At 57.9% G+C, this 18,497-nt stretch overlaps 8 protein-coding genes across 8 annotated transcripts; 2 read left to right on the top strand and 6 right to left on the bottom strand.

The window, feature by feature from the left end:
- Nucleotides 1-330: 330 nt before the first annotated feature.
- GGTG_11099 (5-methyltetrahydropteroyltriglutamate-homocysteine S-methyltransferase) lies at nt 331-3,803 on the bottom strand. The gene is made up of 4 exons (XM_009228979.1): nt 3,348-3,803; nt 3,162-3,270; nt 2,930-3,087; nt 331-2,830 (listed from the first exon to the last, which is right to left on the bottom strand). The coding sequence occupies exons 2-4, from the start codon at nt 3,232-3,234 to the stop codon at nt 761-763; spliced, it is 2,301 nt and encodes a 766-aa protein (XP_009227243.1). The 5' UTR covers nt 3,235-3,270; nt 3,348-3,803; the 3' UTR covers nt 331-760.
- A 563-nt stretch (nt 3,804-4,366) lies between these two features.
- Nucleotides 4,367-4,850, bottom strand: GGTG_11098 (hypothetical protein; the record flags this gene model as incomplete). The annotated part of the gene is made up of 1 exon (XM_009228978.1): nt 4,367-4,850. One exon carries the CDS (start codon nt 4,848-4,850, stop codon nt 4,572-4,574), a length of 279 nt encoding a protein of 92 aa, XP_009227242.1. The 3' UTR covers nt 4,367-4,571.
- Nucleotides 4,851-5,027: 177 nt separating this feature from the next.
- On the bottom strand, nt 5,028-7,269 carry GGTG_11097 (hypothetical protein; the record flags this gene model as incomplete). Its single annotated transcript, XM_009228977.1, has 4 exons — nt 5,028-5,213; nt 5,280-6,914; nt 7,110-7,158; nt 7,235-7,269. 4 exons carry the CDS (start codon nt 7,267-7,269, stop codon nt 5,028-5,030), a joined length of 1,905 nt encoding a protein of 634 aa, XP_009227241.1.
- Nucleotides 7,217-9,008, top strand: GGTG_11096 (hypothetical protein). The gene is made up of 3 exons (XM_009228976.1): nt 7,217-8,005; nt 8,102-8,528; nt 8,610-9,008. The coding sequence occupies exons 1-3, from the start codon at nt 7,687-7,689 to the stop codon at nt 8,689-8,691; spliced, it is 828 nt and encodes a 275-aa protein (XP_009227240.1). The 5' UTR covers nt 7,217-7,686; the 3' UTR covers nt 8,692-9,008.
- Nucleotides 9,009-9,027: 19 nt separating this feature from the next.
- Nucleotides 9,028-9,671, bottom strand: GGTG_11095 (hypothetical protein; the record flags this gene model as incomplete). The annotated part of the gene is made up of 2 exons (XM_009228975.1): nt 9,028-9,303; nt 9,372-9,671. The coding sequence occupies 2 exons, from the start codon at nt 9,669-9,671 to the stop codon at nt 9,028-9,030; spliced, it is 576 nt and encodes a 191-aa protein (XP_009227239.1).
- Nucleotides 9,672-9,947: 276 nt separating this feature from the next.
- Nucleotides 9,948-13,830, top strand: GGTG_11094 (hypothetical protein). The gene is made up of 4 exons (XM_009228974.1): nt 9,948-10,718; nt 12,241-12,512; nt 12,582-12,694; nt 12,795-13,830. Exons 1-4 carry the CDS (start codon nt 10,266-10,268, stop codon nt 12,965-12,967), a joined length of 1,011 nt encoding a protein of 336 aa, XP_009227238.1. The 5' UTR covers nt 9,948-10,265; the 3' UTR covers nt 12,968-13,830.
- On the bottom strand, nt 13,683-14,823 carry GGTG_11093 (hypothetical protein). Its single transcript, XM_009228973.1, has one exon. The coding sequence runs from the start codon at nt 14,368-14,370 to the stop codon at nt 14,110-14,112; it is 261 nt and encodes an 86-aa protein (XP_009227237.1). The 5' UTR covers nt 14,371-14,823; the 3' UTR covers nt 13,683-14,109.
- Nucleotides 14,824-15,335: 512 nt separating this feature from the next.
- On the bottom strand, nt 15,336-17,391 carry GGTG_11092 (ATP-citrate synthase subunit 1; the record flags this gene model as incomplete). Its single annotated transcript, XM_009228972.1, has 2 exons — nt 15,336-16,865; nt 16,927-17,391. The coding sequence occupies 2 exons, from the start codon at nt 17,389-17,391 to the stop codon at nt 15,336-15,338; spliced, it is 1,995 nt and encodes a 664-aa protein (XP_009227236.1).
- Nucleotides 17,392-18,497: the final 1,106 nt, after the last annotated feature.

Raw genomic sequence — 18,497 nt, 5'->3', positions numbered from 1 at the left:
ACTCGTAGCATGTTGCCATTGTGTGTCATATGGTGTGGTTAATGGTCCGTTTTCCCGTTATATCCAAACTAGGGGTATGCGAGGGAGTCAACGTCACCAACTGGACACGGCGCTGTAGATATTGTGTCCTGCCACGCCCACCACAAAAAAAAGATTAGGAAAGGCCATGTCACTAACAATCGTCATTCCTGGGACCTGTAAGATTACCGCTTTTTTGTGACGGGCGTGCCTGCGCATTTACATCCAAGTTTACAACCCTAGCGGAACAGGCCATCCCTACACCTCATTCACTTTTACCCATAATTGACGACCAGCACAACTCAGTAAATCCGGGCAAGATATTTCTGGCGAAACGCATTCGTAATGTTGCATTATTGATTGAAATTCAAAGCAATGCGGGTATGATCGTTAGCGGGATGCCCGGTTGATGGGCGATATCCCTAGAGGTCTCCGGACTTTTCTGTAATCCCTCTGATATGTTGAATCCCCTCCCCTTTCGCCGTTGTTAAAACCGCTCCCAACCGCCAAAACACCGATTTCCCGGAGACCCTCTACTTTTGTCTCATATGTTTGACCAACGCTAGTCCCAAAGATGAAATGGTAAAACGCCGCTGTTGAAGTCGTTTGCCGAAATCCCAAAAAGAAGACATGAAAAGAGAAGCGAAATAAGGGGGTAGTATCCTCGCCCTAAGAAAACGTGAAAAATCTCTACACACGAAGAGAAGAAAGCGGGGCAAGCCTTGCTTTAACCAAGTCTTATTTACTTGGAGTACTTGGCGCGGAAGTACTTGGCGGCGTTGACCATGTTTTGGAGTGCCTCCTTGGTCTCCTTCCACTGGCGCGTCTTGAGACCGCAGTCGGGGTCGATCCAAAGCTGCTCCGGCTTGAGGAACTGGAGCATCTCCTCGATGCGGTCCTTGATCTCCTGCTCGCTGGGGACACGCGGGGAGTGGATGTCGTATACACCCGGGCCGATGTGGCGGGGGTAGGCCTCCTCGACGAAGACCTTGAGCAACTTGGCGTCCGACTTGCTGTTCTCGATGGACAGAACATCGGCGTCGAGGGCAGCGATGGCGTGGAAGAAGTCCTGGAACTCCGAGTAGCAGAAGTGCGAGTGGATCTGGGTCGGGTCCTCAACACCGCAGGTCGACAGCTTGAAGGCCTTGACGGCCCACTTGAGGTAGGCATCACGCTCCTTGCCAGAGCGCAGCGGCAGACCCTCACGCAGAGCCGGCTCGTCGACCTGGATGACATCGATGCCGGCCTTCTCGAGGTCGACAACCTCGTCGCGCAGAGCCAGGGCGAGCTGCTCGGCCTGAACCGACTGGTGAACGTCGTCACGAGGGAACGACCACCGCAGGCACGTGACGGGGCCCGTCAGCATGCCCTTCATCGGCTTCTTTGACACTTTTACGGCGTGCTTGCTCTCTTTCACAGTCATAGGGGCCGGGCGAGAAATGTCGCCGACGATGATGGGAGGCCGCACGCAGCGCGAGCCGTAGCTCTGAACCCAGGCGTGGGTGGTGAAGGCGTAGCCATCAAGACGCTCGCCAAAGAACTGCACCATGTCGTTGCGCTCGGGCTCACCGTGAACAAAGACGTCCAGGCCCAGCTCCTCCTGAATCTTGACGTTGTTTTCGATCTCCTCCTCAATGAACTTGTCATACTGCTGAGTCGAGATCTCCTTCTTGGTGAGCTTGGCACGCTGAGCGCGGATGGTCGAGGTCTGGGGGAACGAGCCAATGGTGGTGGTGGGGAACAGGGGCAGGTTCAGCTTCTTCTGCTGCGCCGCAATGCGAACGGGGAACTCCGACTTGCGGTTGTAGTCGGACTCGACGATCTTTGACTGCCTCTCCTTGACCTTTGGGTCGTTGGTGCGGGCCGAGGTGGCACGGGCCTGCATCGACTTGGCGTTGGCCTCAAGCTGCTCGCGCACCGAAGCAGGGCCGTCAGTCACAGCCTTGGCGATGATGGCAACCTCGATAGCCTTCTCCGAGGCGAACGAGAACCAGTCGGCAATCTCAGCGTCAAGCTTCTTCTCGCTGGCCAGGGTGTGGGGTGTGTGGAGGAGAGAGCTCGAGGTGGCGACGATGACACGCTCCTTGCCGAGCTTCTGGATGGCGCTCTCAACGGTCTCAATGGCGCGCTTGAAGTTGGTCTTCCAGATGTTGCGGCCATCAACGACACCGGCGGACAGGATAGTCTTGGAGCCCAGGGCACCGACGACCGCCTCCAGCTGCTCAGGGTTACGGACGAGATCGACGTGGACGGCATAGATGTCCTTGGGGACGGCCTCGAGGTTGTGAACGATGTCGCCAAAGTAGGTGGCAAAGACCAGCTTGGGGATCTTGTCGCCCAGGCTGGCAAACTTCTCGTACGTGGGCTTGAAGGCAGCCTTGGCCTTGGCGGGCAGGTCGAAGACGAGGACGGGCTCGTCGATCTGGACCGTCTCGGCGCCGGCGGCCTTCAGCTGAGTGAGCAGGTCCTCGTAGATGGGGACCAGCTTGTCAAGCAGGTCAATGGGGTCGACGGTCTGGTCGCGGTCGGCCTTGGCCAGGTGAAGGAAGGACACGGGTCCAACCAGGACAGGGCGGGTGGTAATGCCAGCCTCCTTGGCCTCCTTGAACTCAGCAACGGCCTTGGGGTTGGCCGTCAGCTTGAAGGTCTGGTTGTTCTGCAGGGTCGGCTTGACGTAGTGGTAGTTGGAGTCAAACCACTTGACCATCTCCAAGCTGGGAACATCGACACCGTCCTTCTGGTGGCCACGGCCCATGGCGAAGTACTCGTCGACGGGGTTCAGTTTGGAGCTAGAGTAGCGCTCGGGGACAGCCTGTTGATCCAGTCGCTTGCGTTAGCGTCATTGAACCCGGGAGCTGCTAGGGCTTACTCTAGACGCATCGGAAGACAGATTTGGGGCATTGATACTTACACCAAAGTCCTGGATGTGGGAAAGGACATGGTCGTACAGGGCAAAGTCGTTGCTGGGGATGCTGTCGACACCGGCATCCTTCTGGATCTTCCAATGTGCGAGCCTCAGCCTCTTGGCCTCGGCCAGGAGCTCATCCTGCGAGATCTTGCCACCCCAGTCTAGAATTGTCGTCAGCAATATGCCCCGAGCTCTAGGAACCTGTCCCGCGAGAGGGTGTATCTCTATAACATACAGGCTTCCGTGGCCTTCTTCAGGTCACGGTTGACACCCATGCGGGGGAAACCGAGGATTGCTGACTGAACCATGCTGGGCAGTTTTGTTGTCCGGCAACTGGTAGCTTTCTGAGGCTGATGTCAGTAGGGGAAGACTATGGGCGGGTGTTGCTGTGGAAGACGGGTCTAGGCGGGGAATTGCGTACGTGGTGTTTTCTTTGCGTTCAGTCTCCCCGGCGGAGTGAGATGGAGCAAGACGGGGGAAGAAACAAGAGGAGAAGGGAGATGAGGGACGAGAGACGAGAGGCAGAAGGGGATTGGGATCGAGGTGGAAGGGCAGTTTTGTATCTCAGCGGGCACAGAGCAAGTGGGGCACAGCCAGCTCCAACCAGGCACACGGCCTTCTCGGCTCCACCAGGGAGGCACGGAGGCCAGGTAGGTAGCAGCAGGCGTGGTTGGGATGGGATGGCGAGGGCCGGGAAAGAGAGCGGTGTACGACTAACGGATGGCCGAGAGCTACAATGGTTGGGCGCAAGACTGGACGACTGTGAGACAAGCGACCAGGGGAGCTTGCGAGGTGGGATGGTGGTGGTTACAGAGGTCCGAAAGCGGGGTGGGGTAAGCTTGCGTTTCCACGGAAAGCGAGCGAGAATAAGCTCAATCAGTGAAGATCCTCAATATTTCCCAGGTTTCTCCCCTTTTTTTTCTTTTTTTTCTCTCTTCTCGTTCTGCCCCTCACCAGCTTGGTCCCAGCGGTGCTGCATGGTGGGGCAGGGTCCCGTATGGTGGTCTAGACGTCTCGCCTCAGGTAAACTTTCTAGCATGGAGGGGCCGATGGCGTCAATGCTCAACGGCAGGACGTGCTAGCTTGGTGCTGGCTTCTGCATATTAGCCTCCTCGCCGCGGAATCCGAGGACTGACTTGTGGGGGAAATCTGCGCAAAACACGATGCCTGTGTCGCTAGCAGTCCAGCATTTGGGATGCACGCATAGGCTTGGTGGCTTGCATTATTGCAGGCATTGTTGCAGGTATTGTTGCAGGCATTGTTGCAGCTGCTACAGTAAACCAGAAGCTAGCTCTGCCGTTTCCTGCACTTGATATTCACACGGACTGAAGCTTGTCAGGAAAAGAGGTGCAGCTGCAGATGCGTCCCCCAACCCCAACTTTGCCCACCACTCCCACTCCCACCCACCACCCACCATCCGCTGGGCATCCAATATTGAGGCTGGTCGATCCAATGCAATACGGCTTAGTCTCTGTGGGGCTACGGAATCGACAGACTGGTTACTGACTAGATCAAGTCCCTCAACCCCCAACCCGTGCCGGCGCATTTTCGTACATGCCAACTAGCAGGAGGGAAAAAAAAAAAAGCAAAGGTCGGGCCCCCGCATGCCCCACGCAGCTACCACGGAAGGCAAGCCTGTGGCCGTCTAGGGGCGGCTGCTGCTGCGTGCTGGCGGGGATGCCTGCGGTCCCTTGAGGTACCATGGCGGACTTCCCCCCGCCGCCTGGGATTGAGGATCGGTGTGGGAGTGAGGCGAGACGCTCATTGTGTCTGCCAAGGCAGGGATTGCTGCAGCGCCCAGGCCCCTCAGGTCTCCAGTCCGGCTCTGCAATGCTGCTGCAGTGGAGGGCCTGACGTGGTGCCACCGGGCAGCGGGCTCTGCAGAAACAACGCGTACATGGCCGAAGCGCACCTCTGGCAACATTCCTTTGTCGATGCGCTTCTCATCGTGCCACCAGACAGACCCCCCCACCCGACCTCGACCTCGCTAATCGTCAAGACATAGATTCGTGGACGATCGTTCCCGGTCATAATGTTAAGATACAAACAAAGTACAGCAAGAACAAGAGTTATCCAAGCAAGCATACACCCCTGATACGCTTCAACCGAGTAGAACAGCATCACACTGGCCCGGATCCAAATGCCGCAGCAGCACCTCGTGGAGCGCCGCCTTGCTTTTCGTGATGGCTGGTAGAAGAGGGCCGATTTGCTGCAGGTTCCCCCTCATGCTATCCAGGTGGTTATTCATCTGTTGCGAGAGCCCAAGAAGCTCCTTGTCGTCCAGATCCTACATGAACTGTCAGTATATCAGCTGTCGACACGTGGGATGACAGGAGGATGATGCAGCACAAACCTTGTAAAGCCCGCCTGACTGTCTCTCAGCCAAGATCAGGCCAATAGTGGGAGGCTCGCGGCTTTGAACGTCTGGCGCCAATACGTGAGACGTTCTTAGGTTCTTCTTCCATTCTCGCGCCTCGTCTCGTGCGTTTGTCTCTAGCTGCCGCAGGACCTTGTAGTCATTTTCCAGCAGGCGCTCCTCCTTCTCTATCTCGGCCTTGAGCAGCTCCACGGCATGGAGGGAAGGATTGAGCTGATCCTCGAGCGCCTGGGCCGCGTCCACGGCCCGCTCGTAATCCAGCTCGATCTCATGGCCGGACCTGAGCTGGCCTGCTGACGCGGATGCACCGCGGCCAGCCCCTCCTGCGGCAAACGCAGGTGGTGGGAATGGCAAACCCCTCCCCAGTTTTCTCTGGATCCTCCCGCACACCGCCGAGAGGATAGAGGAGGCAGCCTCTTGGCGTCTTTGGGTGTCGCGGAGGTGGTATAGGACGGGGCGCTGGGCATCAAGCAACATGGCCCGCACGGCGTCGATGGAAGCCGCATCAAGCGGGCCCCACTTGGCGGCGATCTTCGATCGTGGCACCAGCTGCATGCACTCCTGGATGTACTGGTATTTGGAGTCGAATGTTGGCCCTGGGTGCCCGCCGGCCTCCTCTTCTGCCGCATCTGCGGCCTGTGTTGATGGCCGCTTTTTCCTGGGGCGGGCAGTGGATTCTGGCTCTGCATCTGCCTCCGCCGCCCCTTGACTCTGCTCTTGGTTGCCTGCGGCCTCTGGTTCTGATCGACGCTGGCGTCTGCGAGTGGGCTGTCTGTCCTGCGCGGTCGCCGCATCAGGATCCGCTGTCTGAGATCCTTCTGCCACTTCTGCTTCTGGCGGTTCCCTAGCCTGCTGTCCAATCAAGGATGGACGCCCGCGTTTCTTCTTTGGACCTTGTTGTGGTCCTGGGGACGAGGGCCTCTGGTTCTGGGTCTCTTGTATAGCAAGGCTAGAGAGAGAGGGCCGGCCGCGCTTTCTCTTAGAGGCGCCTGCTGCTTCGGCGGACAATAACTCGGCTGGATTATCTGGTCCCGGGGCGGAGGTGTTGGCGCCCGACGTTTGGGACGACCTCTTGGATCGCCTGTACGGGGCTCCGGCCTTTCCAGCCTCCTGGGAGACATCAGCTTCCTCCGCTTCCTCCCGAGTCACTGCCGACGCCTTCTTCCTGCCCCGTTGCTTGCCCCCGCGAGGCACATCGTCCGGCTCTTTTGCGTGCGGCGGGGGAGGGTCAGGCTCGGGGCGCGGTTCGGGTTCGGTAGCGGTGGTGGGTTTCGTTGATGGCCTGCCTCTTCTCTTTGGCGCAGCAGCGGCAGCAGCAGCAGGGGTTACATCATCATCCACAACAGGCGCGGCGCGGGATGGCCTACCCCTCTTCCTCGGCTTGGTGGCATCAACTATGCTATCGTCGAGGGCGGGGTCCACGGTCTGGTTCGAACGATGTCGCTTGTGGGAGCGCGCTGTGTCTCCGGATTCCGTTTCGGCGGGAGCAGTCTGGGCAGTGGTGGGCTGGCGCCTCATCGCGCGCCTAGCCCGGGCAATTGACGCGTCGGCGACATCTTGCGACGCGTCTGGCGGCTCGTGTTTGCGCTTCTGAGCTCGCGAAGCTGGTGGCTAGGAGGTTAAGGGTCAGAATTGCAACAAAGTAGGGGCGGGATGGTATTTACGACTCACCATCGCAGCAAAAGCACGTGCAGCTATGAATATGGTTTAGGTGACCGGCAGCGAAACAGCATCGGCATTGCGAATTGTTGGACCGCGAGCTCTTCGCGTCAAACCGCCGCCGCATCAGCCAGGCTAGGGACTCACTCCACTCAAAGCGGGCCAACCGAGATTCGTCGCAACGCAGCTGTTGAAGCTATGGCCACAAATGTGGCGTTTGTGGCTGGTGAAACAGTTTGATTCGACACCATCCCTGGAACCGCGGGCCAGACCCCGAAGGACTGCGTGGCTCCCTGGACAACCCCATGGTTTGTTGAAGTCGTGCTGTCCATTTCCCCAGACCCAGGATTGCGATCCATACAACACCAGGGCCAACTCTCCAACGGCTGTCTAATTTCCCGGCGTTTTCAGCACGGTAATTTGTATCACTCACGGCCGCAGACGCTTTTTTGAGTCTAAGAAATCTTTTAATTGTATCGATCGTTGTCGCTCGATCGTCTCACGGACGAAGAGGGTAGTGTGGTTGCACCGCTTGACCCCGGATCTTCGACCAGGCACCAGTGCCAGCTTTGTCCGCTAGCAGCTGAACCCCGAACCCCTCACGCTGCCTTACATCATCCGCGGGTTGCTTTTTAACTCAACAGCTCCAAATCCCTCGCTCCAACACTCCATTTGTCGAGCGATCCCCATTCTTTGTTCATCGTTGTCCTGCAGCTCATTCATCATGCGCCTCTCCACATCCCTCGCCCTGGCGCTCCCAGTGCTCGGCGTCTCGGCCGAGGGCGCCTTTGACCAGTACAAGGCCAAGTTCCAGAACTTCATGGGCCAATTCGGCGCCACCGTTCCGGGCTCCGCCCCAGCGGCCGAGACGGTGCAGCCAGAAGATGCCACGGCCGCACCCAAGGTAGCCGTTCCTGCAAAGCCTATTCAAGTCTTCACTATGGAGAACTGGAAGGACACGCTGTACGGACCGGTCAGGCCCGAGGCGCTGGAGCCCGAGGAGTGGTGGGTAATGGTTACTGGCCGTAACAAGACCTGCTGGGGTACGTAGTGTCTGAACTCCTGACCTCATATAGCCCTCGCGGCGTTCTGTCTTGTCCGAGGGCAGTTGCGCTAACAAGTGTGGTTTCGTCGCCCAGGCCGATGCGAACAGGCCGAGGCTGCGTGGAACGATACGGCACCCAAGATTGCCGCCCTTGAAAAGTCGCCGCACCTTGGCTTCCTTAACTGCGAGGACAACGCACTGCTGTGCACCGTGTGGTCGTGCTCGGCGCCGTCCATCTGGACCTTCAAGATGCTGCCGGCCCCCGCCCCTGTCGAGATCGTCATCAAGCGTCTGTCCCATAACACCACCACTCCCCAGACCATCATGGACCTCTATGAGGAGGGATACGTCAAGGGCAACAAGGAGGACTGGAAGGTGAACGAGAGCGTGTTCCACCCTTTCAACGGCAAGTTTGCCGAGTTTGGCCTCAGCGTCCCGTTCGCCTACGTCATCTGGTTTTTCACCGTTGTGCCCAACTGGGCCGTGATGCTGGTCGTGTCTTTTATCAGCCGCAGCATGATGTGAGTTACAGCAACCTTCCTGCCATGGATCGTCAGCTCCATCCCATAACGGCCCTTTGCTGATTGACACTGCGCCAACAGGAACCGCCGTATGCAACCGCCCCCTAATGCGCAGGCTGCCCGTCGTGGCGCTGCTCCGGGAGATGCCGCCGGCCCCAGGTAAGCCATGCTACTCCGTGATGAGCCTGTCACGTGGCGCCTGTGGCATGTCTTTGGTGTGGCTGTGGGTGGTATGGTTGAGCACCATGTTCATGTGAACGTTGGGGCGCATGAGGTCGTCTGTGCGGCCGGCTAGGTGCTTCATTTTATATTTTGGATATCAGATTAAGGCGAGGCAACTCCGGCTGGATTCGAGGGCGCGTGCAGGCCAGCTCGGCGTCTCGTTGCCTAGGATGCCTCTATAGGCGGGTTTCTTTGTCTGCTAGGCACTTGGTTATAGGTTATTGGCCGATTAGGACATTTGTACTGTTGCGAGCGGAATGGCACAGTGAGTTCGGGACTATCTTGATTCGGGGCTTCTTTTGCAGATGGCTTCCATGTTTCGCAGGCCATCCAGGACCTGCTCCGACAACCTTGGGTTGGCAAGGCGGCCGTATCGGAGATCACTAAGATCGCCGATCGTCTGCTGGATCGACTGGAGGATCTCGGCCTCTTCAGACTGAATATCCTGGATCTGGCGCTCAAGAGCGGTAGCGGCGGCTTCCATGTCCGCCACGACAGAGGCGAGAGTGTGCTGCGATGCCTCAGGCCTTGTATTGGGGTCGGAGGCCAGTAGCTAATGGAAGATGGCTGTCAACAGCCGGCGCGTACAAGGAGGAGACTTGAGGACGCAAGGAACCTTACAACTTTCTCGACCTCGTCCTCCGGGTCTATCTCGTCGGCCGCAGCGCCCAACTTCACGCGGGCGACCTGGCGGCGGATGGCCCTGGCGCGCTGGCCGGCCTCGGCATCGATATTCTCGGCCACATTGTCGACGATAGCGTTACGTTGACGCTGCAGGTCCCGATACAGAGTGCGCACCTGGGGAGACGAGCGCTGGCCCGGCGGGAAAAAGGACCTGAATTCGTCGAGGGAGATGATGGTGGGGAGCTGGGCGGGGACGAGCAGGTAGTTGCTCAGGATTGTTGATTCGGTGGGCGCCATGGCGAGTGATGGTCTTATTTGACACTTGTTTGTGATTTCATGTCATAAAATGTCGAGTTCCTTCCTCATGAATACGCCTCCCCTCTGCTTGAATTTGATGAGAATTGAATGATATATGCATATATTCAGCCTGAGTAGGTTGCTCCTTCTGACAATACATGTCAAACAGTCAAGCAGGGACCGTAAGTGCACGAGCTGTGATTCGCTGCACGCGTTGGCGGCGCCTTATTAAACGCAAGCGCGTCGTGAGTTACGTGTTGAGTGGGCCGCGTCTCCCGACCGAGCGTGATCCCGTGACACCCTTCGTTGACCTCACGACCGCAATTTGCTCGGACGGATACTTTCGGGATCGATATTTGACCAGAGATAGCCCCGCCGGTGCAAACTAGGCTGCCCGTTGCCGGAAACCGCATTGTCGTCCTTGATTGCCCAACGCAGGCCGCAAGCACCCATTCTAAAACTGGCCTCTGACGCGTGGACTACCTACCCAACGCGTCTCGCCTTCCGTTCTGTCACGCCGCCGCGATCAACCCAGCCATTCACAAAAAAAAAAAAAAAAAAAAAAGGAACAAGGAAGGAAAAGCAACAGTCAACATGCCGCCCGTCAAGAATACGGGACCGCCCTTCAAGGAGGAGGAGCGGGTGTTCTGCTTCCACATGGACATGCTCTACGAGGCGCGGATCCTCGAGGTGCAGGCGGCCGAGGCTGGCGAGGGCCCCGCGGGCGGCTGGCAGTACAAGATCCACTACAAGGGCTGGAAGAACACGTGGGACGACTGGGTGCCCCAGGACCGCGTGCGCAAGTTCAATGACGAGAACAAGGAGCTGGCCTCGCAGCTGCGCGAGCAGATGAAGTCGCAGCAGAAGGGCTCCAAGGCCGCCGCCTCGGCCGGCGCCAAGAGGGCGGCCCGCGGAGCCACGGGTGCCGCCGCCGCGAACGGAGGCTCCGACTTCAGCTCCCTCCGCGGCAGCGAGGAGAGGACCGCCGCCCACACCACCTCGAGCGGCAGGGGACCGAGGCGGGCGCGCGACTATGATCTCGAGCAGGTGAGTTTTTTGACTTTTGACCGCAAAAAAGTTGATGCATATTCCTGTGTTGCTTTTTGGTGGGCGTTTTTTTCTTCTCGTTCTTTCTGGGTGGTGTTTGTGGCTTCTGCTCTGTTTTTACCTTTGTCTTGTCTTTGTTCTTTTTGTTTTCTCCATTGGCTGCTGGGGGGGCTGGGAGCAACAATGGGAAGCAGGGGTGTAGGGAGAAAGTCTCTTGAAAACGCCGTTCCTGTGTTGTTGCGCCTGGTGTGTGGTGGGCTTCCCCGAGTCCGGTCTGAGAGAGGGGTGAGGGCCATGTCAGGCGCAAGTGAGGGAGCAGAGATATGGCAGCCCGCGGGAAACGCTTCACACACCCTTCGATCGTCTGGGGAGGGCATCTTGCCAGTGACAAACAAGAGCGTAATGCCACGCTTTGCTTGTTCACGGACTTGGCCTTCGAATGGGATAAGCTCTGGGAACCCCGTATCTCTTCGCAGCCGCCCTCGCCAACATCTGCATCCCGTCGGACCGAAGTTTGTTCGTTTGGTTCTGCACGCCTTTCGACCCTTTCTGAATCCCAGGGGATGGCAACTCGCACCACACGGCAGACTCCTTAACGACTGGTGCCTGCGTTTTTCACCCCCCAAGAACCTCCCTTATCCTCCACCCTGACCACCCCTCGACTTCTTCAACTCCCACAAATCCGACTCGCAACTTTTGCACACCACGCCTTCAATCTTGGTCTACTTCTACCAAAAACACCATACCAGCTCTTTCTACATTCTCCAAAAGTCACACTATAAATTTGCACCCCCAAAAGCCATGTCACCGAAAGCCACGCCTCCAAAGCGCTCTTGGGCCGAGGAGTTTGCGGCCAAGGAGGCGAGATTGGCGAAGAATGCCAATGCTCGTAGCCACCTCTCGAGGCTGCCACCCCCAGACCTCAAGTACGTCGACAGGGGCGGGCGGTTTCTTTGGGGAACCGACACCCGCTTCTGCCCAAGACCTCCGCCGCGCCAGCGCCGCAAGGGACGCCATCCCAAGCTGAGCGGGAAGAAGGAGTCTGGCAACCTGACAGACCTCCTCGAGGCCTACTGGCAGGAGCTGCCAGACCACGTCAACGTGCCGCTTGCGGGGCTCCCGCGACCTGACCACCTCTTCAGGAGGATAAGGAAGCTTGGTCGGCGCATGCTCGACCCCCTCGAAGCCCTCCCTGCCTCCGCAGAGGGCGACGAGTTCCAGCTGGCGCCGGAGCTGCTCCAATCTTGGGAGCAGCTCCCATCCCCCCCACCCCACCCAGAGGACCAGCGCCAAAGGCTGGCAGCCACCCTCGAGGAGGGAAGCCAAAATCAGCCCGCAATCTCGAGCGAGGTACTTTTCTCCGAAAACGCCGGCACACAGGGCCGTCTTCTAACTTGTTCTCCTTTTTATTTGCATTTTCATCCTTTTGTATTTATTTGGATGTTTTTGTGCATCGTTTGTTTTTGATATACCTGCGCCTCCTTGGTCGAGGTTCGTTGCTGACATAATGACCACTGTTCAGGAGGAGAATTTTCAAAACCGGCCATCTATCAAGCTCGTCATGCCCGACCACCTCAAGGCGATGCTGGTCGACGATTGGGAGAACATTACCAAGAACCAGCAGCTCGTCCCCATCCCCCACCCGCATCCCTTTGACAACATCGTCAAGGACTATGTCGAGTGGGAGCTCCCGCACCGCCCTGATGACTCCGCCGAGAAGGACCTCCTGGAGGAGACCATGTCTGGCCTGCGCGAGTACTTTAACAAGGCTCTTGGTCGCATCCTGCTGTACAAGTAAGTCTTGCTCTTGTTTCCGCTCCCTCTGATATCCTCAATTGTCTGACATGCAACCCCGCCGCGCAGGTTCGAGCGCACACAGTACCTTGAGATTCGCGAGCAGTGGGAGTCCCCCTCCGAGGGCGGTCACAAGTGCGTCGCTGACACGTACGGCGCTGAGCATCTGCTTCGTCTGCTCGGTAAGTCGACACTGTCCGCGGCATACCCTGCCAGACGGTCGCTTTCCCACAGCCCTTCTAACCTCCCTCCTTTTACCTCGGCGACTAACCCCCCTTCCAGTGAGCCTCCCTGAGCTCGTCGCCCAGACCAACATGGACCAGCAGTCCGTCAACCGCCTCCGCGAGGAGATCTCCAAGTTCACGAACTGGCTCGCCAAGAACTACGCCAAGTACTTTGTCAGCGAGTACGAGACCCCCGCCCAGGACTACATCGAGAAGGCTCGGAGCAGCTAGATGTGCCGACTTCGCCCGTTCTGCTAGACGCCACACTTTCGTTCACGCCCGCCTTCGGAACACCACTTAGCACAACCGCCTCTCACAGAGATCTACCTCCTACCTGTCTGGGGGCTATGGGGTAGCACCTTGGCTGCGAAGGAGTCGAGGACTGCATGTTGATAGGGGTTGTTCATCAACACCTCCCCGACGTATTATCGACGCAAGCTACTCGGCACTCCATGACCATGAACGACCCCCATCACACATAAGTACAATCAAGTCAGCCGCCCAAAGCTCCACCAGTTGCATATCGTCGCTCAAATTCGGCCAGGTATCCCGACCGAGAGTCCATCATCCCCTCCTTCGAATCCGTATCTCGCTTTCCTCTCGTGGAATAGCCTAGCAGAGGAATCATGGGATCATTCGACGAGTCGCATCCTGTAGCCCTTTGGCTGACGCTCTCTAATAATGGGTTATTACCCCCTTCTCGCTCTTTCATCTTTTGCTGTATCTTACATTCCACATACGCTCCTTTACTTTCTCTTGGAATTATCTTTTTCTCGCCTACTTTGATAAAAACGCATGGCGCACGGGAGGGGCAGGGTTAATCACTTGGGGAAGACTGGCACGAGAGATTTGAGCACAGTCGATAGGGTCTTTTTTTTTGCCCTTATTTGGTCTTTGATACTCATCCTCGAACTTTTTAGAATGAGTCAATCAAACACAGAAACGTCTTCAGATGGGCGATTTCTCCGATGAACAGTTGAGCACGCTGATACATATCGAGCATATATGTCATATATGTGCAGGTATTGTACAAAAGATGTGGTCAGGGGCAGGGGCAAGCAAATATGTGACATCTGCGATCGTCTGCCCGACCTCTTCCGCTGATCCTCCCTTAAGCCCCCTCGGCCATTCCCCTCTCAACAACAATATTTGGGTTTGGGCTGTGTTCGCACCAAGAACCGATCAAGCCACTCCTAGCCCGCCAATAACGCCAGCCCCCATCCTCTCCGTAGACCGTCGTCTCGTCCATCCCCCTCCCCTTCGCGTCTGGGAGGCCACCATCCCCCCTCCCACCAGGCAGCCAGACCTCGTGGCGGACAAGCCGTGTTTGCAACACCACCCCTCCTTTTCCTCCCCCTCTCCAGCCCTCTTCTTCACCTCGGGACGGCCCTCTCGATGACAAAGCCCGGGTCGGGCGCCCGCTCGGCCTTGAGTTGGGCCTTTGTCTTGGCGGCCGCCACCTCCTCGACGCGCACGAGCTCCTTGACCTTCATGATCATGCCCGCCACTTGCGCGCTGACGGGGTGGAACACGGTCGAGCCGCGCCGCCGCAGGCCCAGCGCCATCAGCACGCCCCGCGTCCGCTGCGGGAGCCCGATGGCGCTGCGGTGGAGCCGGATGGCGAAGAATGCCATTCTCTTTTTTTTTTTGCTTCTTTTTTTTGGTTTTCTTTGTCTCGAGTCCTGCTGCTGCTCTTCCTTCTCCCTCTCCCTTTCTCCACGCTAACCCCCCGGTTCCGCTGCTGGCGGGGGAGCAAGTGTGTTGTTGGGTCGGTCCACGTGGCGGCGGGCCCGCCTAGTCGACCGGGAGCGGTGGCTTCGTCGCCGCAGTCGTCGTTGTCGTCTAACGGCCGATTCCAAGGAGAAGCGAGAGTGGTGATGGCGGCAGGCTTGCCTTTTCGTTCGTGCAGGCGCCGGGAGTAGAGAGACGACGACTTGTCGGTCGGTCTGCGGCCGGGCTCAACGTCGACTCGTTCTGTCTGCCGGCGAGAACAGGTGGTGATGGCACACGACGGCAGTTCCCTCGACGCGGGCTTTTTTATCCGTCGCGGGGGCTCACGGAGACTTTGGTGTTTGGACAATAGCGGCGGTATTTGGTGATGGCGCGGGGCGCAAATTCCGTGCAGCGACGACCTGGGGTCCGACCTTCAATCATACAAAATCCAAGCTGCCATGCAAGCTCCACCTAAAATTCCGCCCCTGGCAATGGTCCGTGCACCACCCGCCCGGGGTGGGGGTGAAAGTGGCATGTATATTGAACCGCCACTGACCTCGACTCCGGCCTCCTCCAACTCCGATCACGAGCTCGAAAGGGGTGACATGGCACGCGACCAACCATGGCAGTTACAGACAATGGCACATCCGAAGTAACGAATAATTCGAATCTTCGATTAAGAATTGGCTAGGCATTGAAGCACCTTGTACCAACCCCAGCCTTCTCTACTTCCCGCGCCATGGTGATATACCATCCCCGATGCGACCCGGTAGACCACAGGTGCCGGACTCGCCTAGATTTATATTTCATTGACCGTACAATAATCTCTTCGTAACACTCCCAAGCTTTCCCAGGGGGAAAGGGAACCACTCTAGCCTGCCTTCCCTTACATCTGGACCTCGACACGTCCTTCGGCTCCAGGCTGGCCCTGGTTGAGCGTGGGCAGAAGGTAGGTGATGTCGTCCCACGGGTGGCGGTAGAGACCAGTGCGCAGCCTCTTCTGGTCGAGGTAGTGCGCAATCAGACCGATACTGCGTCCAAGCACGAACAGACCGTTCAGGACACCCATCTTCAGGTAGTCCTCTGCCTCCTCGGCGCTAAAGGCACCGCAGTTGCGGAGCAGGTCCACAAAGCAGACGGCGATGCAGCCGTCGACGTTCAGGATCAGGTTATCCTTCTTGGATGTGGTGACAGTCTCTACCGCAAGAGCGTAATCCAGCAACTTGTGGCTGGGGAACTTGGCCAGGACGTACTCCTTGACCAGCTCTACACGGAGATCAGGGTTGTTGCGCGACTTGACACGGTGTCCGATTCCGGGAATGAGCTTGTTCTGCTTGCGCATCGTGTCGACAAACTCACGTGGGCTCAGGCCCTTGTCGCTGGCCTTGGTGAACTCCTCGGCAGCGCCGTCGAGGGCACCACCGAAACGGGAGCCGATCGTGAGGAGACCCGACACGAGGGCGCTGATCAGGTCCTTGCCCGCACGCGTGGTGATAATGGTGTTCATGGCACCCGAGACGGCCGGACCGTGGTCGGCCGTAAGCATGAGCACCATCTCGAGGAACTTGGACGCGTAATCGGGCAGACGGCGGCGGAACCACAGCAGCGACATGACACCGCCGATGCCGATTTCCTCCCTGAAGACGTCCGAGATGGGCATTCCAGCGTATAGCAGCTCCTGTCCACGATCGTCCGAGATGGTGGAGATGAAGGCAGCAGGCTTGCGGATCAGGCCCAGCTCCTGAGCCCACGAGTAATCGATGGGGATCTTGGGCACGGCCGGCTCGGGCTGGGGCTTGATGGTGCCCTCCTTGACGAGCTTCTGGTAGACCTCCGCAAGGACCTTGGGCATGTCCTCAAAAGTGTCAGGGACGTGGAAGCCAGCCTCCTTCATCGACTTGTTCTTGGTGGCAGCCGTCTCGAGCTGTGAGTTGGCGAAGGAACCGGCGTGGCCGAACTGGACCTCCGTCTTGAACATGCTAGCGCACGTGCCGATAGCCCAAGCAACAATGGGCTTGGTGATGACACCCTGCTTGACGGCCTCGATCACCTTGTACTCCTCGACACCTCCGACCTCGCCGAGAAGCACGAGGATCTTGCACTCGGGATCGGCCTGGTACCTCATCATATGGTCGATGAAGGTGGTACCAGGGTACCTGTCTCCACCGATGGCGACACCCTCGTAGACACCGTCCGTCGTCTGAGACACGATGTTGTTCAGCTCGTTGGACATGCCACCCGACTTGGAGACGTAGCCGACAGATCCCTTGCGGTACAGCTTCGAGGCAACAATGTTGTCCATCATGCCACCTGTGTTGCCGATCTTGAAGCAGCCAGGCTTGATACCACCAACCGTGGCAGGGCCGATGATTGTGACGCCCTTCTTCTTGGCGATGTGGGCAATCTCACGGGCTCGCTAGTGGGGACAGTTAGCACTCATAATATATGCCCCCGGGAAGTACAGATATGCGACTAACCCTCTCGGGCACACCCTCGGCAATGATGGCGATGGTCTTGATCTGGGGGTACTCCATAAGCTCTAGTGTCGAGCTGTAGACACTGCGCGAAGAAGCGAAGTTGACCACAACGTCGACGTCGGGGTGCTTGGCCATGGCCTTGGTGACCTCCTGGTAGACAGGCAGCAGAGTTTCGCTGGTGCCCCAGTACATCTTGCTGACGAACTGGCCACCGAAGGTGTAGATGATGCCGGCAACCGACGGCGAGGAGCGCTTGCAGATGAAGTCAAAGTCCAGCATGCCCTGGACGGCGCGGGGCTGCAGGCCATAGACGAAGCACCTGGTCTTGTCGTTAAACAGCGCGTGGGTGGGCAGCGGGCTCAGCGGTCTGCTGGGCGCCGGGAAACGGGCGATGTTGTCGTTGGCCGACAGCCCGCCGGTCGGGTTGGTGCCACTGGCACCCTTTGTGGTCGTGGCGGCAGGCATGGCGACGGCCGTTGGCGAAGAGGAGGTGAGCGTGGTTCGTAGCCGGAGACTGGGTGCGAGGTGTGCGTGTTAGCTATCTAGCAGTCGACAAGGCTGACAACCAAACCCGGCATGTGTCTGACGATCAACGGCAGGCTGGGAGGAAGATAGTGTTGTGCTTGCGGGACGAGGGCTCGTGGACTCGAGAGTTGTCGTCTCTGTCGGGGGTCAAGGGGAAAAAAAGTTGCCAAATAGCCCACTTCAAAATAGGAAGCTCGCAGCTGTGATCTGAACTACATCGCTTACTCTCACCTTTATGAGTCGGGTCGTCTTGGAACCGTCCCAATTGAGTGGGATTCCTGTATTGTTCGTGAGGAAACGAAAGAGTGGGAGAGGAAGCTGGAGATTTGCAGAAGGACTGGATCTCCTTTTCGTTGCCCGCCCAAGCCAATTGCCAAGGTGGTGGAGAGAAGTGGTTGAAGGTGGGCTGGGAGCGGGCGGAAGCGGCGGTGATGCACAGGGCACTTTTGGGGTCTTGCCGTGACTTTGCAATCCGTTGGACCTGCTGAACAAAGATCGCCAGCAAGCTTCCCAGGGTGCAAAAATTGGATGTCCGCAGGGGTGACCAGAGGCAGGGAAAAAAGTTGGGGAAAGTCACTTTTGTGTTGGCCCGTTGACCCCGTTGACCTGTTGAACACTTGGGACGCACCCTGGACGAGTTGCGTGTCCCGTCAGGTACCGGTACCTGTACCTGCCTGCTAACATCGCTTGTGCCCAACCTTGGGAGGGGCGGGGTGCCAGCTGATCACGCAGCTTTGCATCCCACTTTCAGATGAGAAAATCCCAGGACCACAACGAACAACAGATTGCGTCGCTCGTGCTAGCCCGGAAAACATGCTGCCCGCTCTCGCCTTGAGATGAGTAGTGTGAAGCACATAATAGTACAGGACCAAAGGTGCCTGCTAGCAAGTGCATCGCAGAAATCGACATCGTTTGAGGGCGGGCCGCAGTCTCCGATGCCGTCGTAATGCGGATGACGTGACCCAGCTTTGGTGGCTTACGTTATCCCTGCAACAATGGGAAGAAGACTCGAAAGTCCAGGCGTGGGAAGGAGGGGTGCGAGGGCG

The sequence above is a fragment of the Gaeumannomyces tritici genome (assembly GCF_000145635.1).
Source record: "Gaeumannomyces tritici R3-111a-1 unplaced genomic scaffold supercont2.6, whole genome shotgun sequence".
In the NCBI taxonomy this organism is placed as follows: domain Eukaryota; kingdom Fungi; phylum Ascomycota; class Sordariomycetes; order Magnaporthales; family Magnaporthaceae; genus Gaeumannomyces; species Gaeumannomyces tritici.
The sequence above is the reverse complement of the archived record's forward strand: the minus strand, read 5'-3'. Positions and strand labels throughout refer to the sequence as shown.